At 52.9% G+C, this 26,143-nt stretch overlaps 1 protein-coding gene across 1 annotated transcript in view; it reads right to left on the bottom strand.

Annotated features, from left to right (window-relative positions):
- SLCO2A1 (solute carrier organic anion transporter family member 2A1) overlaps window positions 1–26,143 on the bottom strand; it is a 59,042-nt gene that overhangs the window by 14,084 nt on the left and 18,815 nt on the right. Inside the window, exons 2-3 of the mRNA XM_040965175.1 lie at window positions 14,597–14,734; window positions 12,397–12,559 (exon numbers count right to left, since the gene is read on the bottom strand). Coding sequence (XP_040821109.1) covers window positions 12,397–12,559; window positions 14,597–14,734 — 301 coding nt within the window. The remainder of the gene's footprint in view (window positions 1–12,396; window positions 12,560–14,596; window positions 14,735–26,143) is intronic.

Raw genomic sequence — 26,143 nt, 5'->3', positions numbered from 1 at the left:
CTCATTGGGGCCAAACGAAACCAGTGCCATCACCATCTCACTCTATGGGGCTCCTGTTAGGATAGGGTGTCATTCTCACATGTGCCGCTGCTGGTTCCCCCCAACACCACCCCGTCCCAGGTGGGCCTCCAAGTCCCATGGAGAGGAGAAATGACAGTCACGGACTGGCTAACTCTGCTTCTCCCAGCCCATGCCATGGACTCACTGTCCTGGCCCATGCCCCCCAGCTATGCATGTCTGCTCCAGCTGGCCCCACTGCAGCCTGTCCTTCTGTGCTGAGATCTGTGGAGAATGTGTTTGAAAACTGTTGGCACAGGAGCTCCCCATCAGTCTGCAGTATCCATGGCTCTAATGAAACGCTGGAGGTGGGAGGACCTCACACAGGGGACAGCCTCGTTTGCTTCATGGGTCTGAACACCCACAGCCTGAACAGCACTGCCCAGGTTCAGCTGGGGAGCCAAGGTGGGCAGATGGGAAAGGAACCACATGAACAAACAGGAAGGCAGAGGGAGTGGCTGCGGCTGGGCCTCCACTTTGTAACAACCTCGCAGGAGGGCTACCTTAATCTGCTTGGAGGGCAAGGACCTGGTGGTCCAGGACCTCCCCATAGCTCTACCTCTCAAAGAGCTATGGCATCCCACATGATCCTGATAAGAACCAAGCCTTGAAACGAGCACACTGGATGATGCGTACACTCAAATCACAGCCACGCCACAGCATGGGCCAAGACATCTGGATGATGGCCAGGGTCACCTGGACCAGGCACCAGCTGCGGGCCGGGAATGGGGCCTCCGGCAGTGGTCAGCTCCCTAAGTTGGGTCTGTATCTCTCTATGCCCTCCTGCTGCTGCTGCTGCATGCCCTTTTCCGTGGCTGAATCCAAAGAACGAAGAAGAATGGCTCACGCAGCCTCAATAGAGTACAGCACGTTGGGAGCGTGTGGTTAGAACCAACGGATCCCAGAGGTCTAGGGGAGAACCTGACTCCTGACCTATGAGATAGACGTGGACTAAGGAGGACCACAGCTGTCTCTAGGCACAGGATAGTTCTGAAAGAGTTAAGCTGACATGGGGCCTGGCGCAATAGCCTAGTGCTAAAGTCCTTGCGTTGCACATGCTGGGATCTCATATAAGTGCTGGTTCTAATCCTGGTGGTCCCACTTTCTGTCCAGCTCCTTGCTTGTGGCCTGGGAAAGCAATCAAGGATGGCCCAAAGCCTTGGGACCCTGTACCTGTTTGGGAGACCCGGAAGAGACTCTAGGCTCTTGGCTTCTAATTGGTGCAGTTCCAGCAGTGGAGGCTGTTTGGGGAGTGAATCATTGGAAGGAAGATCTTCCTCTCTGTCTCTCCTCCTGTCTGTATATCTGACTTTCCAATTATAAAAATCTTTTAAAAAAAAAAAACTAGTTAAGCTAACATGTACCTCCCATATTGGAATGCTGGTTGAAGTCCCAGCTACTCAGCTTCCAATCTAGTTTCCTGCTAACACACAAGGGAAGTAGCAGCAGACAGCTCAAGTATTTGAGTTTTTGTCAAGGATACAGGAGACCCACCTGGAGTACCAAGCTCCTTGGCTTCAGCCTCGGTCCAGCTCTAGTTGCTGTAGCCATCTGGGAGGTGAATCAACAGAAGGGAGACCTCCCTCACTCCCTCAACCCTGCTTCTCTATCATGCTGCCTTTTGGATAAACAAATATATATTTTTTAAAAGTTGGGGAGAATTCTGTGCTCTGGATGAGCTTTGAGGACAAAGTGTGAGCCAAGGAGGCCAGACACAGAAGACAAGCTGGGCGGCTCCGAGGATGGAGACGACCTACCACAGCCGAATCCACAGACGCTGCGCGGCCAAGGCCTTCTGGGCTGGGAAGCTGCGGATAAAGAGCTAGCTTCCTGGAGAGAGTTTCACTACCCTGAATGACCCTGCTGCCACAGGGCTGTGCATCTGCAAACGGTGGCATGTTGTATCACATATGATGTGCCCAGGACAGGGTGCCAGCCAGATTCCCCAGTGCAAATGGCTCCTGAACTGAGATGCATCAGAGGAAGGAGAATGAGGGGGAGGACAGGGAAGGCATGGAGGGGCAAGGGGACTCAGAGGCAGGGCCTGCCCCCCACCACGTGTGGAGGGAAGCTCAGACTCACTTGTATGCAAACCCAGCCCTGGGGATATTTTCCTAAGAGAGTCTCTGTGTGCTGGGAAGGGACCTGGACTGTAACCCCAGGAAAACCCCCAGAAGGGTGAGGCTACAAAGCGGAGCGGTGCCATGAGCACACTGGCAGGATGAGGACCGGGTTTCAAGGTCCCGGTGGATGGAGAGGAACTGATTCAATGGAGCAGACCCAAGCGTGTGTGGGTGGCAGGAAGGTGGCTGTGGGGCCAAGCCACACAAGCCAGGCTGCTGGACATGAGCAGGGTCTAAGAAAACTTCCCCGGGAGGAAACAGTGCCAGAGAGGGCACGCTTTGTCTTAGAGCACAACTTCTCAGTTTTGCTGAACGTCATGATTTTACTAAATTCCATATTTATAAGTGCATCGTTGGTGACCTGGCAAGCAAACTACATTTTGAGGGATATTTTAATGATCGCCAAACAGGGAAACATGTCGCCTGGCCGATTAAGTCTTTACCTAGCACATAAAAATCTTGCCAGCTTCTCACTGGCGGCAGCACCAGAGGCAAACCTCATTGGGGACCAGTTAAGCTGTTACCACAGACTTAAAAATGCTGTAGGATATACCAGAAACTGCCTTTATGAAAAATACACATTTAAAAAAATCATCAGTTGGCTCCAATTACATCCCAGTCTAATGAGTTCTTGGCAGTCCAAATGGCTGCTATGCATCCTGGACGGGGTCCAAAGCCATCCCCTGGCTCTGACACTTGCTCAAAGGCAGCAGAAGTCACATACACGCCCTGAGGGCATGTCCACTTTCTCCCCCGTGGGCTCTGTCTCCAGGCAAAGAGACAGTCCGAAGAGGCAGAAGCTTTGAGCCCCCAGGGGCCAGGAGGAGTAAGGCCAGGCAGTGAGTGGGACTTCCCCGTCTTCCGGAGGGACAGGTGTCACAGGCAGATACTGTGTGGGCTTCCCCAGGACTCGCTGCAATGGGTGGCCCCACACTGGGTGGCCCAGCCAGCTCACTCTGCTGAGCACAGAGCCTCCTGGAATTTGGACCGTTATTAGGCTCTCCATTTCAAAATGAGAGGACAGAGATAGGTGAGTGAAGGGGCAAACACAGAAAAAGACGGACCTGGCACTGGGACCATGCCCCCTCCAGGTCATTGTTCATCAGGGGCCACGGACCTTACATGGCTGCTAGGGAGCAGACCTGGGAGTGTGGATTTCTGAGTTCCATTCCATCCACGCCTCCGCCCTGGGGCAGAGTCCCCCACCTTCTGGAGGCTCAGGTGAGGGGCGCAGCAGCCACCTGCCCCACTCTTTACTACCACCAGCTCCCAGGCACTCTGGCCGAGGTCCCTTCTCCACTTTGCCCTTCCTCTCCACCAGGTTGCATCCTGCTGAGATGCCCGCCCACCCCAGGGGCCAGCCAGCTCCAACTCGGAGGGATCTAGTGGAGTCTGTTGGCGAGGCCGCTGTCAGTCTGTTCCTTATCTTCCCCCCAGAAGGAGTCCTGGAAGGCTCAGCTTTATCAGAGCGCGTGCTTCCCCCCCCCGCCCCCCCACACATAGGCCACTGGAGGCCTTCAGTTTTGCCAGTTTGCACAGGGCTGTGAAACGCTAAACAGAAACAGGCCGGGACCTTTCCCCTTCTCCAGCTACCCCAGCCCCACCCCAATGGCACGTGAGTCAACCCTCTGACTCACATCACCATTTAAACATGCAAAATGCCACTTGGGATGTCTGGGCCCTCCACAGGGGTGGAGGTGTTAGAGGACACTGCGGGGTCAGCTGGGGCCCCCCTGGAGGGCTGTCAGGGGTGTGATAAGAGGCTCCTGAAGGAGCCTGGGCCTCGTGAGAAGCCGGAGACAGGAGGGCAGCACTGAACTCTCCTTCCGGCCATGGTCTTTGAGAGCCATTGCCTGCATCACTTCCTACTCATGTGGGAGCTCATGGGGGAGACGGAGTCAAGTGGAGACGAGGCTGGCAAACCCCACTCCTCAGAAACAAGCCATCTGACAACAATAGGGAAACAGCAGAAAGGTGCTTCTGGAAAGTTCTTTGGAAGCACGGCCAAGGTGCCAAGCCCTCAGGCTATCAGCACAACTCCTGGAACCTCATTCAGAATGTTCCACTCTGAAGGACGTATTTCCTCATCTTCCCTAAATTTGGCGACTCAACAGTTTTCTTCCCGAAACTCTGGCAACACCCACCCGCGGGGGCCTAGAACAAGCTGTCCCAAGCTTGCTCAGGGTTTGAGAGCTCAAAGCCAGTTGCAAATTGGGCCATTTGCAAATGAGAAGGAGTTAGGTTCCCAGCGGACTGCACATGCCTCGTTAATCCGCAATGCGTGTAATGATACGCGCTCTGTGCCAACTAGAAGAGCCCGTTTACTGAACGACTTCTATGGGGAACGTCCTTGGTTTTCATCTTGGGAAACGAGACAATCTTCCATGCCCGCAGAAAGGAGACTGGGCTGCCAGCCTCAGGGATGCAGTGGGGCATGGGGAAAGATTCAAGCTATGAAACCAGACCAACCAGGCTCAAATCCCGGCTCTACCTCTCTCACTCATCGGGGCCTCTCAGAAGCACGAGAGCCTGGACTCCACATCCCACACACCCTACCTCGCTCTGCTCTCATGAGAATAAAAAACAATGAGTAGATTCTATCCCAGGACACAGTGATCCTACAACACGCACAGAGAGAAGTCACATAGTTGAAACTCTCGTGGGAACGGGATGATAGAAGTCTGGGCATGGGCGGAGTCACCCAGGCTTTGAAGGACGTGAGGACTAGGTCCAGAAAGCAGATAAGGAGGTCAGTGAGGGTCACTGGCAGTGGGTGGGGGTTGAGGAAGGATCCAGCTTTCCATCTGCACAGTGAGAGTGAATTCTCCGCTCTAGTTTGTGCTCTAGCCTGGGTTTTCAAGAGCAGCTGTGAGGCCGAGCTGGACAGCCCTTCCCACACTGTCAGGCCTCTTGTGCTAAGGGATGAGCTGGGTGTGAGATGGGGTAGGCCTGCTGCGCACTGCCCACTTCACTTGGGTGCTATGCCAAGGCCAGGCCTCCTTCCGGTTCACCTAGCCCCTGGCACTTGCATTTCCACTGGGCTCAGTGTATCATTCATTAAGACCATTCTCTCTTCTTTTTGAGATTGACTTGGTATTGGAAAGGCAGCGTGGCAGAGAGCAAGAGAGAAGGAGAGATCTTGTATCCACTGACTCACTCTGCCAATGACAGCAATGGCCAGGTCTGGGTCAGGCTGAAGCCAGGAGCCAGGAACTCCCCCTGGGTCCCAAGCATGGGTGACAATGGCTCACGCACCTGAGCCCCTCTGTTGCAGGTATTCCCAGGAAACTTAACGCTGATTCTTTGGCAGGTAGGAGAGCAAGCAGGACAATGTTGCTGCATGAGCAGGATGGCAGTCTGAAGTCCTTTATTTTTTAATAGCCAAAGAGGTGTGTGCTTGATTAGGTCAGCCTCGCGGGCAGAGGGCAAAGCAGAACTTCGTGCTCCCAGATTGATTCAACAGGCTCATGAGGACTTTGAAGGAAAAAAGTGGTTAGCTGAGCCGATGGGAGTTCCTCACAAGCCACCCGCATGTCCTCTGGGAGATGGACTCAACCCACAGGAAGCCCAGCATGGCACTGTGCGTTGACAAAGCCCATCAAGATACCCTGCTGGACAGGGCAGGGATCATGACCGAAGGGTCCTTGGGCAAGAACTGGCCCCAGGGGTGCCCAGCATGGGCACTAAGGGCCAGTACCACACAGAAGGTGTGTGCTACTTGACTCTGCTGTCAGCATGGGGCTCTCTTGCGCCACCCTTGCCCCACGGGTGATGGCTGAGGTCCTGTGTCACGCTCACTACCCTGGGCTGCCTCTATAAGTCTCCTCTCCATGGTCCACGCCAGCTCTGAATTCTGCCAAGTCCTCTTGTGATACTGAGAGAAAGCTGCCACCTGTGGCTTTCCTGGCTCTGAGGGGGCTGCTGTCCAGGTGTGCCTAGGAGGTGCCCACCAAGGGGAGACAAATGAGTGAACATCCCTCCCTCTCTCCCCCAGGAATCTTGGGGAGCCCTGGGCATCCTACAAGCAGGATCCAAAGTGGCTTCAAACCATATGCAAAAGGAAGTCTTGGTTCTGTGAGGTGACTCATTAGTCATCTGCAGCATGTTCAAAGCCACCGGAGTAGAGACATCAGGGTACAGAAAGCCTATCTTTAGCACCCTGGGCACTGACTGCCCCATCCTGGCTGGGATAGGGCACTGCTGGCCTTGTAGACCCTGGAGTGCCAAGATGAGGGAGTGAGGGACAGGACAGGATGCCAGGCAGAAAGGCTGTGGGGGCAGGGAGCCCCACTTAGGTCTCCACTAGGCTGGCACAGGTGGGGCATGGGTGGCCAAGAGAGCCGGGACAGCACGTGCGAGGCAGACAAGGGGACATGACTTGCCAGCTGCCCAGCCTTGGGGAGGGCGGGCCCAGGAGGGGCTGGTGACTTCAGGAACAGCGGGCTTGTCTGTCTGTTCTTGCCCACTTCCCAAGTACAGTGCACTCTGCTCCTTCCTGCTTTCTCTCCGGGACACTTCCTGCGCACGGCGCCCGTTGTCTGCGAGTGGGCAGCTGGCAGTTTCCCCTCCTCTCCGTGGCCCCACCCCGGGCTCCATCCTCGGATCCGTCCTGGGCTATCCCTCCCAGCCTTTGGTTTCCCGAAATCTCTGCTCTTATCTCCTGGGAGAACTAGTCTCTCCCTGGCCCGGTTCCCAGCTCAGCCAAGCTCTCCACACGTGCCTTGCAGAAGCGGTCCTGGAGCCTCCGGCAGGGCAGCAAGACTTTTTCTCTGAAGGCGCCAGGACACATTTCCGGACCCCACTGACATTTAGCAAATCCAAACATGTACAAATGCCTGCGCAGCCTTTGTAAAATTAGCAATTAGCCGCTAAAGGTCTCCGTGACTTCTTGTGTCCAACTCTTTTGTTTTTTGGACATTTTTCTCCCCAAATACACATGGTTAGTCTTCATTTCCCATGTTTCTTTCTTTCTGGAGTCACATTGCTCCAGCGGGGAAGGAAGGAATCTTCCATGAACATGTGACAGAGGTCCTGGGGCCATTAGTGAGTTAAGAGTAACAGATTTCAAATACCGCAAGGGCACAGGGATAGAAATCTGCTGGACAGCTCAGCGGACAAGCTCTTTGGCTATATGATTCCATTTGTGATCTTCTTCTCTGGACACACAAAGAGAGAGGTGTTGTTATTCCCATTACACAGGTAAGGAAACCGGGCAGAGTCGCTTGCCTAGAGACTTGGCAAGTGAAATGGGATTTGAAGGCCAAAGCGCACGCTCCACTCACAATGCCAACCTGCCCCAGGCTCCTCTGAGAGGCATCGCGTGGCCTCACATGTGAGGGTGCACCAGGGACCGTGCCAACCTCCAGGCCAAAGCAGCATGCTCTGTAACTCTTGTAAATCTTGTGGCAGGTTGCCCAGCCCACGGGCTGAGGGCTGCCATTGCCTAGAACCTCCCAGGGCACTTGGTGCTTCTGCAGGATCTGCTAGTTTACTCTGCAGCTCCATGGACTGTCCCTACCACTGCCAACAATGAGAGCCACCATCCAATGAACAATGCCTAGGCCAGTCTTCAACTCTGGACATGGCATCCTTTCAATCCCTGCAGAGGGGGAAATGACAGAGATGTGTGTGTCCCTGAGTAACAGGCCCTAGGCAGGCAGAGCCTCAGGGCAGTGGGAAGATGGCCAAACACCAACGCCTCCTGGCTCCTGGCTTGGGATCAGCTCATGTCCGGCAATTGTGGCCATTTGGGGCGTGAACCAGCAGGTGGGAGATCTCTCTCTATCTCTCCTCTCTGTAAAACTGCCTTTCCAATACAAAATAAAAATAAATTAAAAAGAAAGAAAAAGGAAAACATCAGAGATTATCAAAGGCCAGCTTCAGGCTAGGGACTAGCCAATTCTGGGAGACAGCTGATTTGGATGGCCAATCAGGGCGGTGCACTAAACGAAATGTGTTCTGTTCCCCATAACCGTGAGTAACCTGAAGCTAAAGTTTCCATAGGAACGCATCTGCAGCAGCAGTCATATGTCAGGCATTTCCCATGAAGCATTGTACACATTAGCGTAGCACACTCCCACGCTGGCCCTGGTACCTGCTGTGCAGCTCCAGCTGCCTCCTGGGCCAGCGTCCCCGTAGCCCACCTGCTGACTCCAGGAAGGTGCCCCAGACTAGCCCAGCCTTGAGCACAACCTCCCTCCACCCACCCCTCACTCCCATCCCTGCCAAGGAAGCCAGCTGTGCCCTTTTGTTGCCAATAAAATCCACAGCAATCAAATAGGTGACAATAAAACAATTTTGTAGTCCCCGTTTTTGCCTAGCGGATCCCCCTACAGCACCCCCACAGCCCCGTCTCTCCTCCTCAGGGCATTTCTGCCACAGAACACTGAGGTCAAGGCCACAAGGGCAGAATGTTCCCAATCTGAGCGACTGCCCTTCGCAGGAGGCAGTGAAACCCATCTCCCTACAGCAAGGTAAAGTGCGTCCAAGGGATGGCAACTCAACGCGGACACACATTGATTCTTCTCACAGTCATCTAAGAATGTCATGTAATTCTCATTAGAATGCCAGAAGACTATATGTGTATGTGAATATATATACACACACATATATATGTGTATACATATATGTATATATGCATGTATATAAAGACAGAGACTGATTCAAAATTCAAATGCCAGGCAAATGAATTAGAGAATTTTTAAAAAGAAAAAAAATGTGTGTGTGTAGGGGGAATTATATTACCCAGTTTAAGATTTACTGTAAAGCTTAAGTAACCCAAACAGAAAGTGCAGAAATTGTCTCTCAAAAATATTACTGATTGTTGATATTGGTGCAAAAATCACTTAATGGAGAAAACTGAATCTTTCAACCTCTGATGCGAAGCAATTTGACATTCATATACAGAAATTTTAAAGAACTTTAAGAAACCAGAATGGATTACAGATCTAAATGTAAAATTGTAGAAAAATACACAACAAAACAGGCTTTCCGACGTGGGAATAGAGAAAGAGTTCTTAAATGTAGCACTGAGCATGACCCATTAGTAGGATTTTATCAAAACCCCAAACTTTCTATCTACACATGATACCGCTAAGAGATACGCTGAAATCTGGGACAGGGCATCTGCAACTCTCATAACCATACAGAACTTGTACTTGGCATTTTTAAAGAACTCTCAGATTCAATGGAAAGAAAACCACTCAATTCCAAAGCGGACAGAAGACCCGACAAGAGTTGGCAGAGAGGACATTCGGACAGCCGAGAATGAGGTCTAGCTTCGTAAAGTGACATCCGCAAGGAGCCGTACACGAATATTTCTAGTGGCTCTGCTAGTGAAAGCAGCAGACTGGGGATGGCAAAGCTGTCTTTTGCTAGGTGAGTGGGTAAGAACACTGGACCGTGGCCACACTCGGGTATACCACTCAGCACGAAGAGACATGAACTACCGGGTCCCGTCACAACATGGAAAGTTCCAAGCACAAAGCTTGTCTTGAAAGGTCACACGCTCTCTGCGTCCATGGATGTGGGTCTTGCCCAAAACCCACAATGCTGTGGATGCTTTAAAGAACCAGCAGGGCAAAGATGAGGCGAATTCCTGCAGTAACAGCTGGTTTGCACTCTGCCTGGGTTAAGGGTGACACACCTGAGTAGAGATGAAGACACGTAGGACTGTACATCACACACAAAGTCCATTTTACCAGGTAAGTTTTAAACCATTTTAAATTCAGGGATAACTAATCACATTCAACTCCTAAAGGAAAACAAATAGGGCAGTGGAAGTGGGGACTACAGTAACGGCTTGAGGCCCAAACACGGGCCAAACGCCGCCCCTGGGGAAGGAGATAGACCAGGCCTCAGCGCCTTTTCTTTTCTTTTAAAAACAGCTGCCTAACAAGCCAAGTGTCTATCAACAGATGGACAAGCAAAATGTTGTGCTCAGTAGGGTATCATCCAGCCTTAAGGCAATGAGGTTCTGACACCTGCTGCAACAAGCATAAGTCTGGAAGACAAGATGCCAAGGGCAACCCATCAGGACCTGTGTCCCCTGACTGCACGAATCTCGACAAGAGGCGATTCTGAGTTCATAAAAGGTGGGTTGCAGTAACCTGGTCCAGGACAAGGTCGGATGCAGGGGTTGCTAGTGGATATACGTTCAGAGGCAGTGAAAGAGTTCAGGAACTAGTGTTGCAGGTCGCACATCACTGTGCGTGTATCTAACGCCATTTGAGACTGAGTAAGCAGTTAACGGCTAAGACGGTGAATTTTACATTACATTTATGTTCCTTTTAAATCTTAACTGTGGGGGGTTGGCAAACTGGCATAACAAACTAAGCTTTCACCAATGGCACCATCATCCCATATGGGTGCTGGTTTGAATCCTGGATTCTCCACTTACGATCCAGCTCCCTGCTTAGGGCTTAGGAAAGCAGTGAGGACGGCCCAAGATCTTGGGTCCCTGCCCATGTGAGAGACCTGGAAGAAGCTCCTAGCTCCCAGCTTTGGCCATTGGGACCATCTGGGGAGTGAACCAGTGGATGGAAGATCGCTCTTTTTCCCTGAGCCCCTGTAACTCTTTCAAGTAAAAATAATAAACATCTTTTTAAAAATCTTAACTGCATAGCAAGTAATTCAGCAGCTCCATTGAATTAGACAGAGGGAGACTGAACACATTTAGAGCTGAGAATATCAGTGTTACAGAAACTCCCAGAAACTGGATAACACTTTAATTTCTAGAGCTCCAAACTGTAATGCAGAGGTCATTGAAAGAATGATTCTAGAACATCAGGTTCAGTGTATGCAAGACTCGCATGTGAAAGAACTGATGTTCTTAACAAAAGCAATCACCAAGTGAAGCGAGCCATGGTCTCGCTGTGTACAATGTCTCGCAAGTTGATGATGCCAAAAAAAGAGAAAGTTTTGTTTTGAATATCTTAAAAAGCAACACAGTACAAATAATGTGGTTAGTATTGAGAAGGATTCCAACTTGGAATGAACTTTTGTAAACAATTCTATAATCAAAAGGGCAACTACATTTTGATACATAAAATTCTAGTAAAGAAGGTTAACACTTTAAAATCAGACAGTGTTTAGATTCAATGTTCAAGAAAAAAAAAAGCCACATGTACAATCTCCATAGCAACAGAACCTGTCCTGCTTCCCGGAGACTCTGCAAATGTTACAAGTTGTGAAGCTGGGGAGATAAAAGGCAGCACTTGAATGCCTGGTGGACGTTTTGCCAGTCAACACACCTTCAGCCAAACACTGGCCCGCCTTATCTGGGCATACACTGACATGGTTTTCTTTCTGAAAAAGTGGATCTACATTATTACTGAGACTTCTAACGTAAAAGCATACAGTATGTTTGACTTCCTGAATGCACGCAATCACACATCAAACCTAATTTATTGAATAAATTCCAAAACTAGAATTCCACAGCGCATGCGAATTGAATTAGATAACCCCTAAAAAGCACATTGCAAAATTTATATTTAAATTCCCTAAGGTAATCAATGCAGTCTGTCCCAAGAATTAACCATGAAACTTTGTCAAACAAAATGCTAATTAAATGAATTGCTGAAAGTCAAGTTTTATAATTTATTACCAAAGTGTAGATAGCGACTTCAGACTATCAATATAGATATTTTCTATCCTACACACCAAAGTCTGATTCACAAATAAGAAACTTCTTGCAATCCAAAAGGATAACAATGAAAATATTTGCTTAAGAAAGTCAAACGGTTACATAGCCCACCCGCTCTGAACTGAAGTGGTTAGCAACTGTGACACTTTCTTTTGCCTAAAATGCTAAAAGGTTAATAACGCGATAGAAATGGAGCCACAATCTTCTTTTCTGTATGAAACGGTAGCTATCAACTTTAAAGAGAATTTTATCAAGAAAGGTGGCGATCTGTAAAGTACACCGTATGGTCTCAACCAACACAATATTTCCAGTCCCACTTGGTCGGCAGTGCGCTGGCACTAGGAGCTGGAATTGCGTGACTCCCCCCGCCTCAACCCTGCCCATCCCGTAAGCCACACCACAGCTCCACCTCCCCCAGGAAGTTCCAAGATGGCCATGTACTTCAGGAAGACACAGAATAACCAAGGAAAGAACGGCACAGTCCACACTGGCATCCGCTGTCCCGGGAGCAGCGTCACCAATGGCAGACACGCCTGCCCACTCCTTACCCACCCCGTCTCGAGGTCCACTCACCGATGCTGGCCGAGGTGTACTGGTAGGGCTCCGAGAGGAAGTGCGGCAGTGTGAGCACGAAGGCACCTGCAGCCAGCAGGAGACCGCCAACGCCGATCAGCCTCGGCCGGTGCACCCGGCTGCCAAAGTAGCTGACGAAGATGATGAGGGTGGCGTTGCTGATCTGTGGAGAGAGCAGCCGGGCTGAGAGTGGACATGCTGTCCTACCTTGCAGACCACACCTGCTCCAGGAAGGCCAGTGAGGAGAGGCCGCCAGGCCAGCGGGGGCCCAGCAAAGCACCAAGCCTCAGCTTCCTCCCTTGCCAGGCTTGGCTTCTAGACTGGACCAAGGGAAGAATCCAGAGAGCATGAACAGCTCCAGCTTAGGAACCCGAGACGGCTCCCATCATGGCTGGGTCCTGGCTCCAAGGAACTGGAACTTGCAATCAGGGCATCTCACCTCATCATTCAGCCATGTCATTTTGCAGAAGAGCTCAGGATGCTGGTCAACATGCCCCTCCCTGAGGACAGGAGCAGGGATGGCATGAACCAGGGTTTCCTTTAAAACATGCAGGTGTGATGAGGAAAGTCAGCTGTCTCTTGGAGAAGGGGGGCTGACTTGGAACATCTGTGCGAGGGATGTGTGTGTGTGTGTGTGTGTGTGTGTGTGTGTGTGTGTGTGTGTGTGTGTGTGTGTGTGGGGTGTGTGTGTGTGGTGTGTGGTGTGTGTGTGTGTGTGTGTGTGTGTGTGTGTGTGTGTGTGTGTGTGTGGTGTGTGTGTGTGTGTGTGTGTGTGTGTGTGTGTGTGTGTGTGTGTTGTGAAGGGGAGGGCTCTGACAGGGGATTCAGGCAGGCCTGTGTCCTGGAGAGGCCCCTGAGCGCTGGGTTAGGAAGGACCCTTCACAGAATATACTTCCCAGGCTGCGTCCTTGGGGAAGCACCGTGACCCAGCTGAGACACGGGCCTCAGGTCTTGGCGCCTGCAGCCTGGGAATGGCTTTGCTGTGCCGTCAGAAACCAGGCTGACCCTGCCTATGGGTGTCTCAGACCCAGGGAGCAGAGAGGGGGGCAGTCAGGGTCTGCTCAGGGCAGCCATGTCTGTTCAGCCTGCAGCTGAGGATGGGGCAGACAGCTACCTCTCAGGTCAAGGTGATCCCTGTCCGTTCTCAGGCCTTCCTTGCATCACTGGCCTTTTATCTTAGAGCCTGTGCCCCTGTGACCTCATCTGTGGGCTCCTCCAGGCTTTGGGGGAACTATGAGTGCCAGTGCAGGACGCCATGGAAGGAGGGCCTCCCTTGCTGCTGTGTAATTCTTTTCTCACATCCCGCATCCGGGTGCCTCTCTCCTCTCTCTCTCACACACACATATACACATGATCACCAGGGCAGAGCAAGGAACCATCTGAAGATCTTGGCCACACTACTTATGCCTGTGGCATGATCTGAAGTCAGATTTTCGAAAAGTTCATCTGAGGGAAAAAAGATTTCATGGATTTTTTTTTTAAATTGAACTATCGCCCTAGGCAAATATTTGGCTGATCAACATCCTGACTTCAACGAGTCCCAGCTAGCTAGGTGCTCCCTGTCCCTTGGAAAATCCAGCTGCTCTGGGCCCGTGTTTTTTGTTCTAAGCACCCGGGACAGCATTTATGAGATCAAAGGTTTGGCTCTCACCTGGGCTGAGGTGGAAACGAGGACTCGCCTCACTTGTCAGCTTTGATTGGGATGGACACAGGGGCCTAGAACGCTGTGATTGAGAAAGATTTAGAAGCCGTGTCTCAACTGGAGCAAAGGCAGCTGGCATTGCATGTCAGGGCCAACCAGCTCGCTGCGAGTTCGCCGACATCTGACCTCATCCAGAGGTCAAGGCTATTAAATGCCAATAGTACTCATGAGCCTCATGAGACAGGAGCTGCCTGGGCCTGGGGCTCCCGGGCACATCTGGGCCAACCCACCTGCACCATGAAGCCTTAATCTTCTTATCTGTGCAATGAGCAGAGTGCCGACTCCCAGGCTACAGTAAGGACTGGACTGTACTCAGCTCGGCAGCACTTGATCTGGGTCAACCCCCAGAACTGTAGCTGCCTCTGCCATGCCCACTCCCTGGTCTGCATGGGGGCGGGGAGAGAGAGAGAGACCCGCCACTGTTCCTCTGCTCCTCTGGGTCTCGTGGCCAGGGAGGAGCACCCACGGGGGACTGCTGGGCCGGGATCCCGTGCTCACCTCGTTCAAACTGGAGATGAGACCCGAGGAAGAGCTGGAGAGCCCGAAGCGCTTCTCGATGGTGGTGAGGCTGCTCTTGAAGTAGGCACTGTACAGGAGCTGGGAGAGCTGCAGGAGGCCATGGCAGAGCACGAACATCTGTTGGGACGGAGGTGGGAGCTGAGGCCAGTGCTCCAGGAGCCTCCCCTTCCAGGGGCCAACAGCCGGGGCACCTGGCTCCTCACCCAGGCTTCGCAAGGTGCTCCTGAGGGTGAAATGCCATCCCTGCTGCCCGTGTGCCATGCCCCCACGAGAAGTACTCCAAAAATGCCAACCTTCCTATCCTCACTGCATTCATATTGCTGTTAGCACAAACAGCCCAGTGAAACCGCAAGGCTGTTTGTGATACAACAGGCTTGCAAAGTCACTCCCAAAGGAAAGGCTTGAGGGCCCAGGCATGCCTCTAGGACACTCATCAACTGACACTGCTGCCCTAACAGCACCCCAGTACCGACAGGCTGCTCATCTATGCCCCTCTGTGTCCCCACAAGGGCTGAAGACCAGGCCCAGCCAGGGCAGCTCACAGCACCGAACTGTCCTCCAGCCCCGTCAGCACCCTCCAGGGCCCACCTCAGTTGCGCTGTGGTCTCCAGCCCACCTGGCCTGAACAAGGGTCGCCTTCCTGTCCTCGCCGCGTTTGTCGGCAGTTTCTTAGCAGCTCTCTGAGTTCTGCATTTGTACCTGCTCCCTGACAGGGGATAAAACCCTTCCCAGAGGCCACCTATCTCTGTGTCCTGCCCCACGTGCGCTCTGCGGCCCGTGGCACCAAGCACACATGAGGTGCGCAGGGAAGGGCACAGGCTGTAGCAGGGAGGGTTTGTGTGGCATCCTTGGCCAGCTCCCTGGGTAGCTCTGGAGAAACCCAGCTGCTCTTGGGTTTCTGAGTTGTTGGGTTGGGCTCCTGCAGATTCTGAGCTTGCCCTGGATGGTGCCCGAGGGGCTGGGGTTTTCCTCAAGGTGGAGCGGGGGAGGGGTTACATTTCACAGCAGGCCAGACTTTCTCCCTTCCCAGAAGGGCTGGCACCTCCCGAGAGCACCTGGGGTTCCTCCTCCAGCTCTGTTCCCTCCTAGAGCTGAGCTGATCTTCCCAGGAGATCAGCTGGCTCCATGCTGTGGGGTCACCCACATGCCAGGCCAGAGAATGGAAAGGGCAACTTGGCAGGCTCAGCATGTGTGTCCCTGGGCACAGCACACAGGAACCACCTTGACCCTCAGCCACCGCACTCCTCCCATGTCAGAAGCATAGGGCACCCCCACACCTGCCTCCCCCCACAGCCCCCCACTAGGCTTTATCTCAACACACTCCAACTTTCACTGTTTTGGGAGAGAGGCGTTTTTGAGGATGATCTGGCACAGATGTGGTGACGGAGTTCCAGAAGCCAGGAACCCGAGAAGCAGCCGCCTGGGTGGCTGAGCTGGAGGTCTGGGCCCGACAGCTGTGCAGCAGGGCGACCTCAGCCATGTTGTCTGCACCTCATTCACCCTTGCACTGCCCTGCCTTGGTTTCCCCAAACCGCAGCATAACTGGGCTAAGTCAGGCCTACTTAGCCTTGATTCAAAATCACCCAGATGCAGAGGGCAGGGATATCCTGAAATATGCTCATAGACACTGGGTCCAAGAGTAGAAACAGGCAAATCAAGGCAGGTATAGGAAGATCCCCAAACAAGTTATTTGGGAAATTTCCTCTAGTAGGCTACAGTCACAGGAGCAGGGGACAGACTGTGGCCCTGTGTGCAGGGGAGAACAGGCAAAGGTTTAGGGGCAAAGGCAAAAGCATCGTGGAAATCCCCACGGCAGCAGACGAGAGGTCAAGTCCATGGAGCAGGCTGTGGGCCAGCACACAGCCCGGTTTCCCAGCCTCACTGGGCATCCCAACACGCTGCAGCCCAGATGAACCCTGGCCCAGGCCGGACTCCAAGCAGGAGACCTGCTCCGGCTTGCCTTGGCAGAGCCTTTCCCTGGGGCCACTCCCTAGAGGCTGAACACTTCTCCCCACCCCTACACAGTCCTCTTCTCTGGGGAGACACCCCTCTGGTACATGCGCTGGGGCAGCCCCACATCCCCGCTGAGGTCCATCTAACCATTTCACCATCTGCTGGGGGGTGTCCACCTGGACACCGAGACACCTCACATCATGCAGTCACTTCCCAAACAGAGCTATTTCTCTTCCTCACAGGCCACTTTTATGTTTCTTCCATTCTCGTCCCCACTGGGAATTCTGCACAATGCCTCCACTTTCTCACTCCCCAACATTCACCCTGGCTAGGACTCCCTGGTGTCTGGGTGTCCCTTGCATGGTCTCATTCCTCCACAGATGAGCCTGGGCTCAAGCCCTTCCTCTGGCTCCCCTGAATTTCTGTAGCAGACTCCCACACCTCCCCTGCCTGCCTGCTCCTTTCCTCCAGGAAACCCCCTGCAGAGAAAGCTTTGGCACGGGTGTAACTCATTATGCCACAATCCCATTTCTCCACAGCCTCCATTCTCTCCAGAACAAAAGCCAATGCCCCCTGGCATGACTGGCGTCCATGCGGTCCAGGTCCTGTGTCCTGCCTACCTCTTCGGATGCACAACCTGCTGAGGCTGGCCATACCTTGCAAAGATGGCCATGCCACCCTCTCTCACCCACAGGCACCTCTGTCACGTGACAAGGACACTGCATCAGCAGGCAGAGTCTGTGTTCTCTTCCTCTGGCTGTAGGCCCACCCCAGATCCTTGCTTCAGTGAGGGGAACAGGTGCCTCTGAGGTTTGTACCTAAGGTACATTCTTTCTCCCTTGGGACCCCAGCACTCAGACACCACCCCCCACAATGGTCTCTGGCTTCTCTTCTCCCGGAGAGGCCACCTGTTGGTGCTCGGCCAACAACCATGTTTGAGGCATTAGCTTTCAGCCAGCGTCCAGTGCCAAGCATGTTATTGAGCAAGCCTGCAGGTGCTGCCAGCCCCAGCCTTTGATGCCAAACCAAGCAGAGATCAGTGAACCCCACTGAGCTCTGTATACACTGTGGGCTTGTCAGCAAGCTAAGCTTCAGGCTGCTTGGACAGGCAGTGTTAGGTAGATGCAGTGGCTGCTGCCACACAGCTTGCCCTTCAAAACTCATCAAAAGCTGCATGCTCAAGGTCCCCCCAGAGTGCACATATCATGTCCCTGCCATTCCTGTCTGCTGGCAGAGTCATCTCCCTCTTCCTTTGTCTGCCTAACTCCCCACCCTCCAACACCATGGGGCTCAGTTATGCGTCAAGTGCAAGGTTGCTTCGGAAAATGCCAACCCCTGTGGCTGACACTTGCACCAAGGCATCTCAAAGGCATGGTACACGTCTGGCAGCAACCCGTGGCATGCAGCAGAGGAGAGCGGACTATTGCAATGGTCGAGGGGGAGATGACAAGGACAGGACCTGAGGCCAGGACAGGCACGGGTGTGGGGGAGGACCTGGCTTGTGGGCTCCCATGTGACCTGACAGTGCTGTGCAAGAGCAGACACTAAGTGTGGGAAATGAGGGGGTTGTGACTCCAGACTCAGGACAGCACCAGGTCCAAGTGGTAGTTGGAGACAGGGGCCTCGGAAGAGGAGTGCAGATGGAGAGGCAGACATGCAGGGTAAGCCTGAAACATGCATGGGTTTTCCAGTTGTCCCCTGGACAAATGAGTCAAGCATGAGTAGGAGAATGAGTCAAGAATGAGCACTGCGGCTTAGCAGGTCAAAAGCTGCCACCTGTGGTGCCAGCATCCCTATGGGTACTGGTTTGAGTCCTGGCTGCTTCACTTCCAATCCAGCTCCCTGCTAAATGGCCAGGAGAGCAGCAGAAGATGGTCCATGTACTTGGCCTCCTGTACCCACGTGGAAGACCCGGATGAAGCTCCTGCTTCCTGTCTTCAGACTGGTCTAGCTCCGACTGTTGCATTTGGGCAGTGAACAAGCAGATAGAATACCTCTCTCTTTCTCTGTAACTCAGGTTTCAAGTAATGAATAAAACTTTTAAAAAGATGAGTGGCAGTGACTGAGGGCTGCCTGCTCTCCCCACTGACTCATGAGATAAAGTTGGGAATGGCAGGGAACAAATCTTTCATTATGCTTTCCCTGAAAGACACGTCTTTCCTCCAGCTGCACAGCACGGCCAGCCCCGGGTTCTCACCCACTGCCAGCTGGCATCTCTCCTTTTGGCTCCCCCAACCCCCCACCACAGAGCCCACCTTTGGCCACCACAGCCAAGAGAGCCTCGTGGGGGTCTGGTAGCCTTGCTGGCATGGGCCTGGGCCCCAGGGCTTCAGAGAATGGAGATGTGCAGCCACATGGCTGTAGGGCAGGGATAGGATGCCAAGCAGACAAAAGGCAGCACAAGGGCAGGTGTAGCAGAGCTTTCTGGTTAGGGTCACTTCAAGCTCCAGCCTTCTGCCCCCGTGCACGATTCTCTGTGCATAGGATCCCATGAGCTGCTCAGACTTGCCAAGTATGACCAGCGTGGACACAGAGAAAAAAAACCTGACAGAAGCCTAGTGCCTCAAGGGTTCCTGCAGGTGGACGAGTAGGGTGGGGACGAGTGCCAGCCAGGAGTAGCTAGCTCTCGCCATCACAGAGTCAAACAGGCCTCGCTTCAGGTCCAACAGACCCTAGCACCCCTAGTAAGGACGTGACCTTCAGTGATGGAATTTGGTCCCCAACAGAAATGGGCACTGTGGTCACACCTGAGCTGCTGTGAGGATGGAAGCGGGGAGTGTAGGCACAGGGCGTGCCAGGGAGTGTGGGCACGGGGAGTGCCACTGGGTGGATGTTCAGTGAACCAGAGTGTCCTCCACTCTGTCATCTTGCCACCCAGGTAAGCTGACTTCTCTGCTGCTTTTCCCTCGCAGGTGGTGTGAGAACACTAGAACAGAATTCCCACAAGCTGTGATGCTTGCTTGAGATTGCTCAAAAGAGATCAGGAAAAAAAAAGAAAAAAAATGCAATGGCATTAGCAAAGTAAAGGCCCTCAAGTGTAACAGAGCTAAAGCATCAGAGGGCTAAAGAGCCGCTCAACTTCAACTCAACCTTCTCTAAACACCTGCAGCCGTGTAAACCTCTCGGAGCACCTGTCCCCACTATTTCCATCTAACAGAGACCAGTGTTCTGCAGAACCAGCTTTAGGGGAAGATAACAGACCCCTTTTCAAAAGCAGCTTCTGCTAGGATCTGAATCTGACTGCTTCACAACAGGAAGAGTGTGAGCATGCATTCCACGGGCTGTGGGCCCCCAAAGCAGCTTGTCCCGTGTGCTGTTGCCTCCTTTCTTTACTCCTGGCATTTAGTGCTTTGTGAGGATTACATCACGCACTTGGTTTGTCTGTTAGTGGTATCTCCTCCCTTGGAGTTCAGGCCTCATGGAAGGAGATGATTCCGATTTAGGACAGCAAAGCCCCAGTGCCAGAATGCACAGCTCATCCCGGGTCCCAGACCTTGCAAAGAGCAGGGTGCTACTTGAGCTGCTAAACCCACACCCCAGAACACGCAGCTCTGCATGTGTCCCTGGGCACAGCTTCAGTCCCTCTGCGAGTCACCCAGGTTGCATGGCACAGCCAAGCACTTGTTGATGTAGCTGTCTCACTTCCTCACGTGGCTCAACTGCATATCACTTGGCGATGCCTCTAGGTCCAACCAAAAAGCTAGAATTTGGAACCGCAGTTGGAGGGACACTTTGGCATGGTAGGAATAGGCCACATGTCTACACATTTGTCAAAACTCACCAGCTTGTGTTATGTTTCATTATTAAAAAAAAAAAAGATTTATTTATTTGGAAGGCAGAGTTACAGAAGGGCAGAGACAGAGAGAGAGATCTTCCATCTGCTGGTTCATTGCCCAGATGGCCAGGGCTGGACAAAGTCAAAGCCAGAAGTCAGGAGCTTCATCCAGGACTCCAACGTGGGTGGCAGGGGTCCAAGCCCTTGGGCCATCTTCTGCTGCTTTCCCAGGCCATTAGCAGGGAGCTGGATTGGAAGTGAGCACCTGGGACTTGATCCCACATAAGATGGCAGGATCACAGTCGGCAGTCTAACTTGCCACACCTCAGCGCCAGTCCTCTGAGTGCATTCCACTACACATAAACCACGCCTGGAGAAAGGTGACTGAAGGAAGTACACACTTGACAAAAAGATTTATACCCGTGAAAGTATTCAAAGTCTGATTCTGAAACTTGGAAAGGAATTCCTCAGTTTTGGACTCTGTTTTTAAATTATGAGCCTTGGCAGTGTCATGGGGATACATTTGTTACTTTAATGAGCTTCACTTTAAAAGGTTCCCAAGCTGTGTCGGTATCTAGGCTTGTGTGTGTGCTCATGAAATCATAGAAGTTTACACTGTGTGTGTTTATGTGTGTACTTGTGCCTGCATGCCAGCACGTGTGTGTGGCAGGGGTGTTGAAATAGGCACATCTCCTGAGGCACAGCTTAGAGGGGGAGCTGGGAGGAAAGCCTGCAGAGGGGCTGGCGGCTTGCAAGGTGATGGGGGAGGCTCCCAGTGTCTCCATGCGCTCGCCTTGCTCACGAGCGTGTCATGTCTTCAATCTGAACAAGCATGAAGGAAAGGGTTGGCAGGGGGAGACAGCAACTGGAGAGGCTGTGAAGACACTTCTCCTGAAAAGAAGGGAGCTAAGAAAGGCAGAATCAAGGCTGAGATGCCGAGTAGGGATCTCATCACACCTCTGTGAGGACCACAGGGTCCCAGGAGGGAAGTCACCTTCCCAGTGCACTTGCAGAGGTTGGAGGGCAGACAGGACATGGCTCTCCTTCCTTGCTGGTCGAGTTCATGGCTCCTTCCCAGACCTAGTGTGGGCACTACACCTTGATTGCAAGCGGTTCAGAGCCATGGGCCGCAGGGATGCTGGTTACAGACTCTGCGATGCCATGCCCACGGGGTCCACACCTCTCTAGTGACCAATGATCATGAGGTCGTGCCTTCTCCAGCGTGACTTAATCTACTGAGCGAGGAAGTCGAGAGTGGTGACACTGTCTCAGAAGCTGGTGATGGGGCCGATGCAGGCACGTACCTGGGGCCCTGTGACAATGGCATGGCAGTGGTGATCTAGGTGTGACGGCTTACCCACAGGAAGGAAGGAAAGCGTGGCACAGGGAAGCCTTCTTCCAGCCCCTCACACATGCTCAAGGTCAAGACAGTTTATCCCCTCCCTCTGCAGGTTTGAGCCCTGACGGGTCCACAAGGAAGACCCAGCACTGCTTGACCAGCTGGGCAGCCCTACCGGACCCAAGCCCTACTGGCTCTGGACACAATCACCTAGAACATTCACTTCTTAATTTGTTTTCACTTATTTTGAGTGCACATGATACTGGTGCACGTTTAGAATGCCATGTATGGAAGGGTTCGGAGCAACACAGATGAGCCCTGGCATTCAGGGGCAGCCCATCTCTGCTTCTGTGTCCAACTTTTCCGTGCATGCCTTTCACGCCCCTCAGAGCAATGTGCTCGCTCAGGAACTCCCTGGCTTATCGCTGCAGTGTGCCAGCCGTAGGAGAGAGCTTGGTTCGCTGGGCTGCGCAACCCCATCAACGCCCCACAGCCTCCCACCTTGGCAGGTTTTCTCACGGCCTTTCCATTCCCACCAGTTCTCCTCACGCTGGGGCAAGCAGGCTGAGGTGCAGGCACGCAGCTCTCCTTCCTGGCACAATGCCCACATCACAGCTGACAGCTTCCTGGCTTCGTGGGGCAGAGACACTCCCTGCGTCTTCCCCACGGGGCAAAAGTGGCTCTGTGGCTGCCCCTGGGTGCTCGGCTCCAGTGCTTGCGGCTGCCGCAGCTGCCGCGTGTGACCTCCTCTAGCCTGTGCTCCACGCTGGGGGCTCCCTGCCGCAAGGCGGGGGTGCTGTGTGCATGGACTTGGGGCCTGCCTTTCTCTACTCTAATCCCTCCAGCCCCAGCCCAGCCACTGCCCACCACACTGAAATGTGCCATCGCTTATCCACTTGGAGTTGCCTTTTAAAATGCTTTTCTATGGTTGGGTTCTATCACTTTTTATTTGCTACATTCATAATAATGGGTGTTACTGGTTTATCCTGCCAACTGGAATTATAACATAATCTATTTGCTGGTGCTTCCTCTCATGGACAAATCATTCTATCCCTACTTTTTCGTAGTAAAAGAAAAAGCTCCAACAAATACATGTTGATGCGCCTTTACTGATGGTGAGGTTACATCCAAGTGAACAACGGTGAGGCTTAAAGTGTGTGTGATCCAGCTGAACTGGAGCAGTGTGGCTTATGGTTAGCCTTGCCTGCCTGAAACATGCTCAGAGCAGTCGTCCAGCCCCACGCTGGGCAAAGCCACCTAACACAAAGCCAATTATAATGAAGTGCTGTGTATCTCATGGAATTGACTTAAAAAACCCCAAAAAACCAGAATGGTCATATAGGTAAGCTTTGCAGTACAGTCAGGTTGAAAAAAATCAGATGTGTCTGTGCCAGTGGATCCAATAATTGAACCCAGATCTTTTCTCTTATTTCATGACCATCCCGCAAATGATGCCTCATTTCTCTGGCTGGAGTCTTCCACTTGGCCGGCCTGTCTCCTAGGATGTGGCCTGAGATGGAGACTACCACTGGCTGTTTCTCCTTCCACTCTTTCTCACTGTCCCCATTCATAGCAGCTCATGCTCAGTGGCGGCAGGCACTCACCCATAGGTAACACCCAGGAGGTGAGGCTCAGGGCTCAAGAAGTCCCAGTGCAAACAGCACCAAGAAATGAACTCAGGATGAGGGAGGTGTAGGAAATTCAGTTACCCCTAGGGATGCTCCCATCCCATGTCTAAGTGCCCACAATGGAGGCTGGCTTCTGCTTCCAATTCAGCTCCTTGCTAATGTGCCTGGGAGGCACAGGACGGTGGCTCAGGTCCTTGAGCCCCTGCCATCTCTGTGGCAGACCCAGAGGAAGCTCCTGCTCCTGGCCCACCCCTGGCTGTGGCAGGCATTTGGGAAGTGAGCCAGTACAGGGAGGCTATCTTGGTCGCACTCCTAAATAAAATAAACTTAAACAAAAACTGAACCCAAAAGGGTGACTGCTGTTGAGAGGCATCCACTTGGGAGAAGGGAAGAGTGGAGGGGTGAAGTCTCTGAGCCCAGCGGAGGTGCTTGGATCTGCATGGCAGACCAAGAGCCTTCTCCCCTTCCCTCTACTAAGAACCAGACCTGTCCTGGCAGGGAAGGCCTCCTCCCCAAATGCGACTGCGGCCTGCTGCCCCTTCTGCAGGGTGTGGCTCTGAATGCAAAACCAGGGTCCATGCCCCACAGGGGAGTGTCTTTCAAGACATGATTCAGGAAACGCGTGGTGTTCCCGTGCAGGAAGAAGGCCTGCAGGAGATAAAGGGCCGTGATTCAAAATAGCCAGCTGGGGTCAGAGCGGGAGGAGGCTGCAGAGCCGGCAGTGCCAGCAGGGACTGCTGCTATTATTGTTAGCAGAATTCTGACCCACAGCAAACCTCTGATGAGATGGGAACCCAGAGGCCCGGCAAAGCACACACACGAGAGAGGGTCTGAAAGAAGTGCACAGTGTCCTTCCTTCAGAAGAAGTAGCCAGGTGGGGAGCTGGGAGGGGGACAGGGGGACAGGCTCCCAGTGACCCCTCTCCTTGCTTCCAGCATCCCCTTGCCAAGCCTCCATGGACCCCAGAGAGGACCTGCCGTCTGTCAGGGATCTCCAGTCATGGAGGACAGCTACTGGGGAGGCTGATCTGTCGGCAGGAATTCCCAAAGGGGGAAAGTGGAGGCAAGGCGAGGGTCTGGGGCCAAGGCATCGCTCCAAGCCAAGTCCTGGCTGAGCTCAAGCAGGCTGGGTTCTCAAGACTGTCTTTATTCTATTTCATTATTGTATTTAGCTTCAAACAATATATTCAGCCTAGATAAAGAATCATACTTGCAAGTCACCCCATAGGATACAATCCAAACACATATGAAAGGCTCGCGCTGCGGAAGTTGGTGGGCTTTGGGCTCATAGCATGCTTTTCTACTTGGGATTAGGGGAAATTTACAGGAAATCTGATTCTGCATTAACAGGGTTGGCGGTGGCAGGGGTGGAGGGGGAGGGCTTGGAAGTACAAAGTCAAGGGAAATGTGAAGAAAACCAAGTGCATGTTCTTATAGCTGCACAGGTGGTGAGCAGCTGGGGCAGCTGGAAGGCAGTGAGTCAGGAGCGGCCAGGGGCAGTTTCACTTCTTTCCCAGGGACGTCCTGCCTGAAACATGGTGGCAAGAATGAAGAAGGTGGAGACAGGGGAGACGAGTGAGGCTTGGAAGACCAGGGGAGGAGAGACCAGGGGTCCCGGGCCTAGGATCTGGGGTCTTAGAGGGAGACTAGAAGAGGACAGTTGGCCTGGGGCCCTGGGCCTGGGATCCAGGGCCTTCCAAGTCCTTGGTGAAGAAAGCCACCCTTGCAGGCAGGGGTGAGGCCTGAGTGCACAAGACTGGAGGAATCTATCCAATTAGTGTGAAATGCACTGCTCCAGGCATGTGCTGTCCCTGGAAGGCATGTCAAGAGGTGTGTAAACCCTTCTTGGAGAATTCCTAATGTGTGTGTGTGTGTGTGTGTGTGTGAGAGAGAGAGAGAGAGAGAGAGAGAGAGAGAGAGCGCCTAGCTTCCCTTGGCAGATTCCAATTGCCATCTCATCTTTGGGGGAGATCTTGGCTCAGGAGCACTTTGTGGGGTTCAAGTGAGGCACCCCCGAGACACCCCTTGGGGAACCTGCTCTAAATCTATTTGAGGCAGGAAAAGAACATTCCAGCCCGCAGGATGGTGGAAAGCTCGCTGCGTTATCTTCTTCCTATTCTTTGTTCCAGGGGACCAGATGGGATGTTAATGTTATTTCTCCCCTCCCGGGAGAGTTTGAAGATGAAGCCCTTCCCTTCCTGCCTTCACGGAAAGGGAAGTTAGTTTTGTACAGGGAGAAAGTAGGGACTGGTAAGGCAGTGTCACAGGGGGCTAGCACGGCTGGCCAGGAAGGGAGGGACTGCAGGGCCCCAAGGCTGGATGGTGGTCCTAGGGAAGCCCCGGGCAGGGGGAGGGAGAACTCTTATGTTCTTCACATCACCCCGCTTGTCCATCCATTGTCTCTCTGTCCGTCTTGGTCACTCAGGTCTGCATCCTGCCAAATACGTGTTCAGTAGTTATTTCCTAAGGACAGTTGGCTCTCGGTACAGCCCAGAGATGCCTACCTGCACTGCCCTTTGTTTACAGAGATCCAAGGCTGGGGCAGTTTACGCAATTGTCTGTGTTCACTGGTGAATGCCAAGGCACACTCCGGCACACTGCCATCGGGCTTGCCATGCTGCCCGGATCATTCAAGAGTCAGGTGCCACTGCACAAGGACCCTGGGATGAAAGGAACCATCCCAAAGGGTGAGGGGGTTCTGGTCCCCTTTGGGAAGGGGACTTGAAAGCTGGGCCCAGTTTTGCCTCTTGCCCTTGACTTTTTTAGCAGACTAGAGTCTGGACACACACTCATTCTTCAGAACATGATGAGGGGCTGAGTGGCAAGGTGCCC

This window comes from Ochotona curzoniae, unplaced genomic scaffold (genome assembly GCF_017591425.1).
Source record: "Ochotona curzoniae isolate NIBS_2020 unplaced genomic scaffold, NIBS_Ocur_1.0 contig_1302, whole genome shotgun sequence".
In the NCBI taxonomy this organism is placed as follows: Eukaryota; Metazoa; Chordata; class Mammalia; order Lagomorpha; family Ochotonidae; genus Ochotona; species Ochotona curzoniae.
Note: the sequence above shows the minus strand (reverse complement) of the source record. Positions and strands in the feature narration are given on the sequence as shown.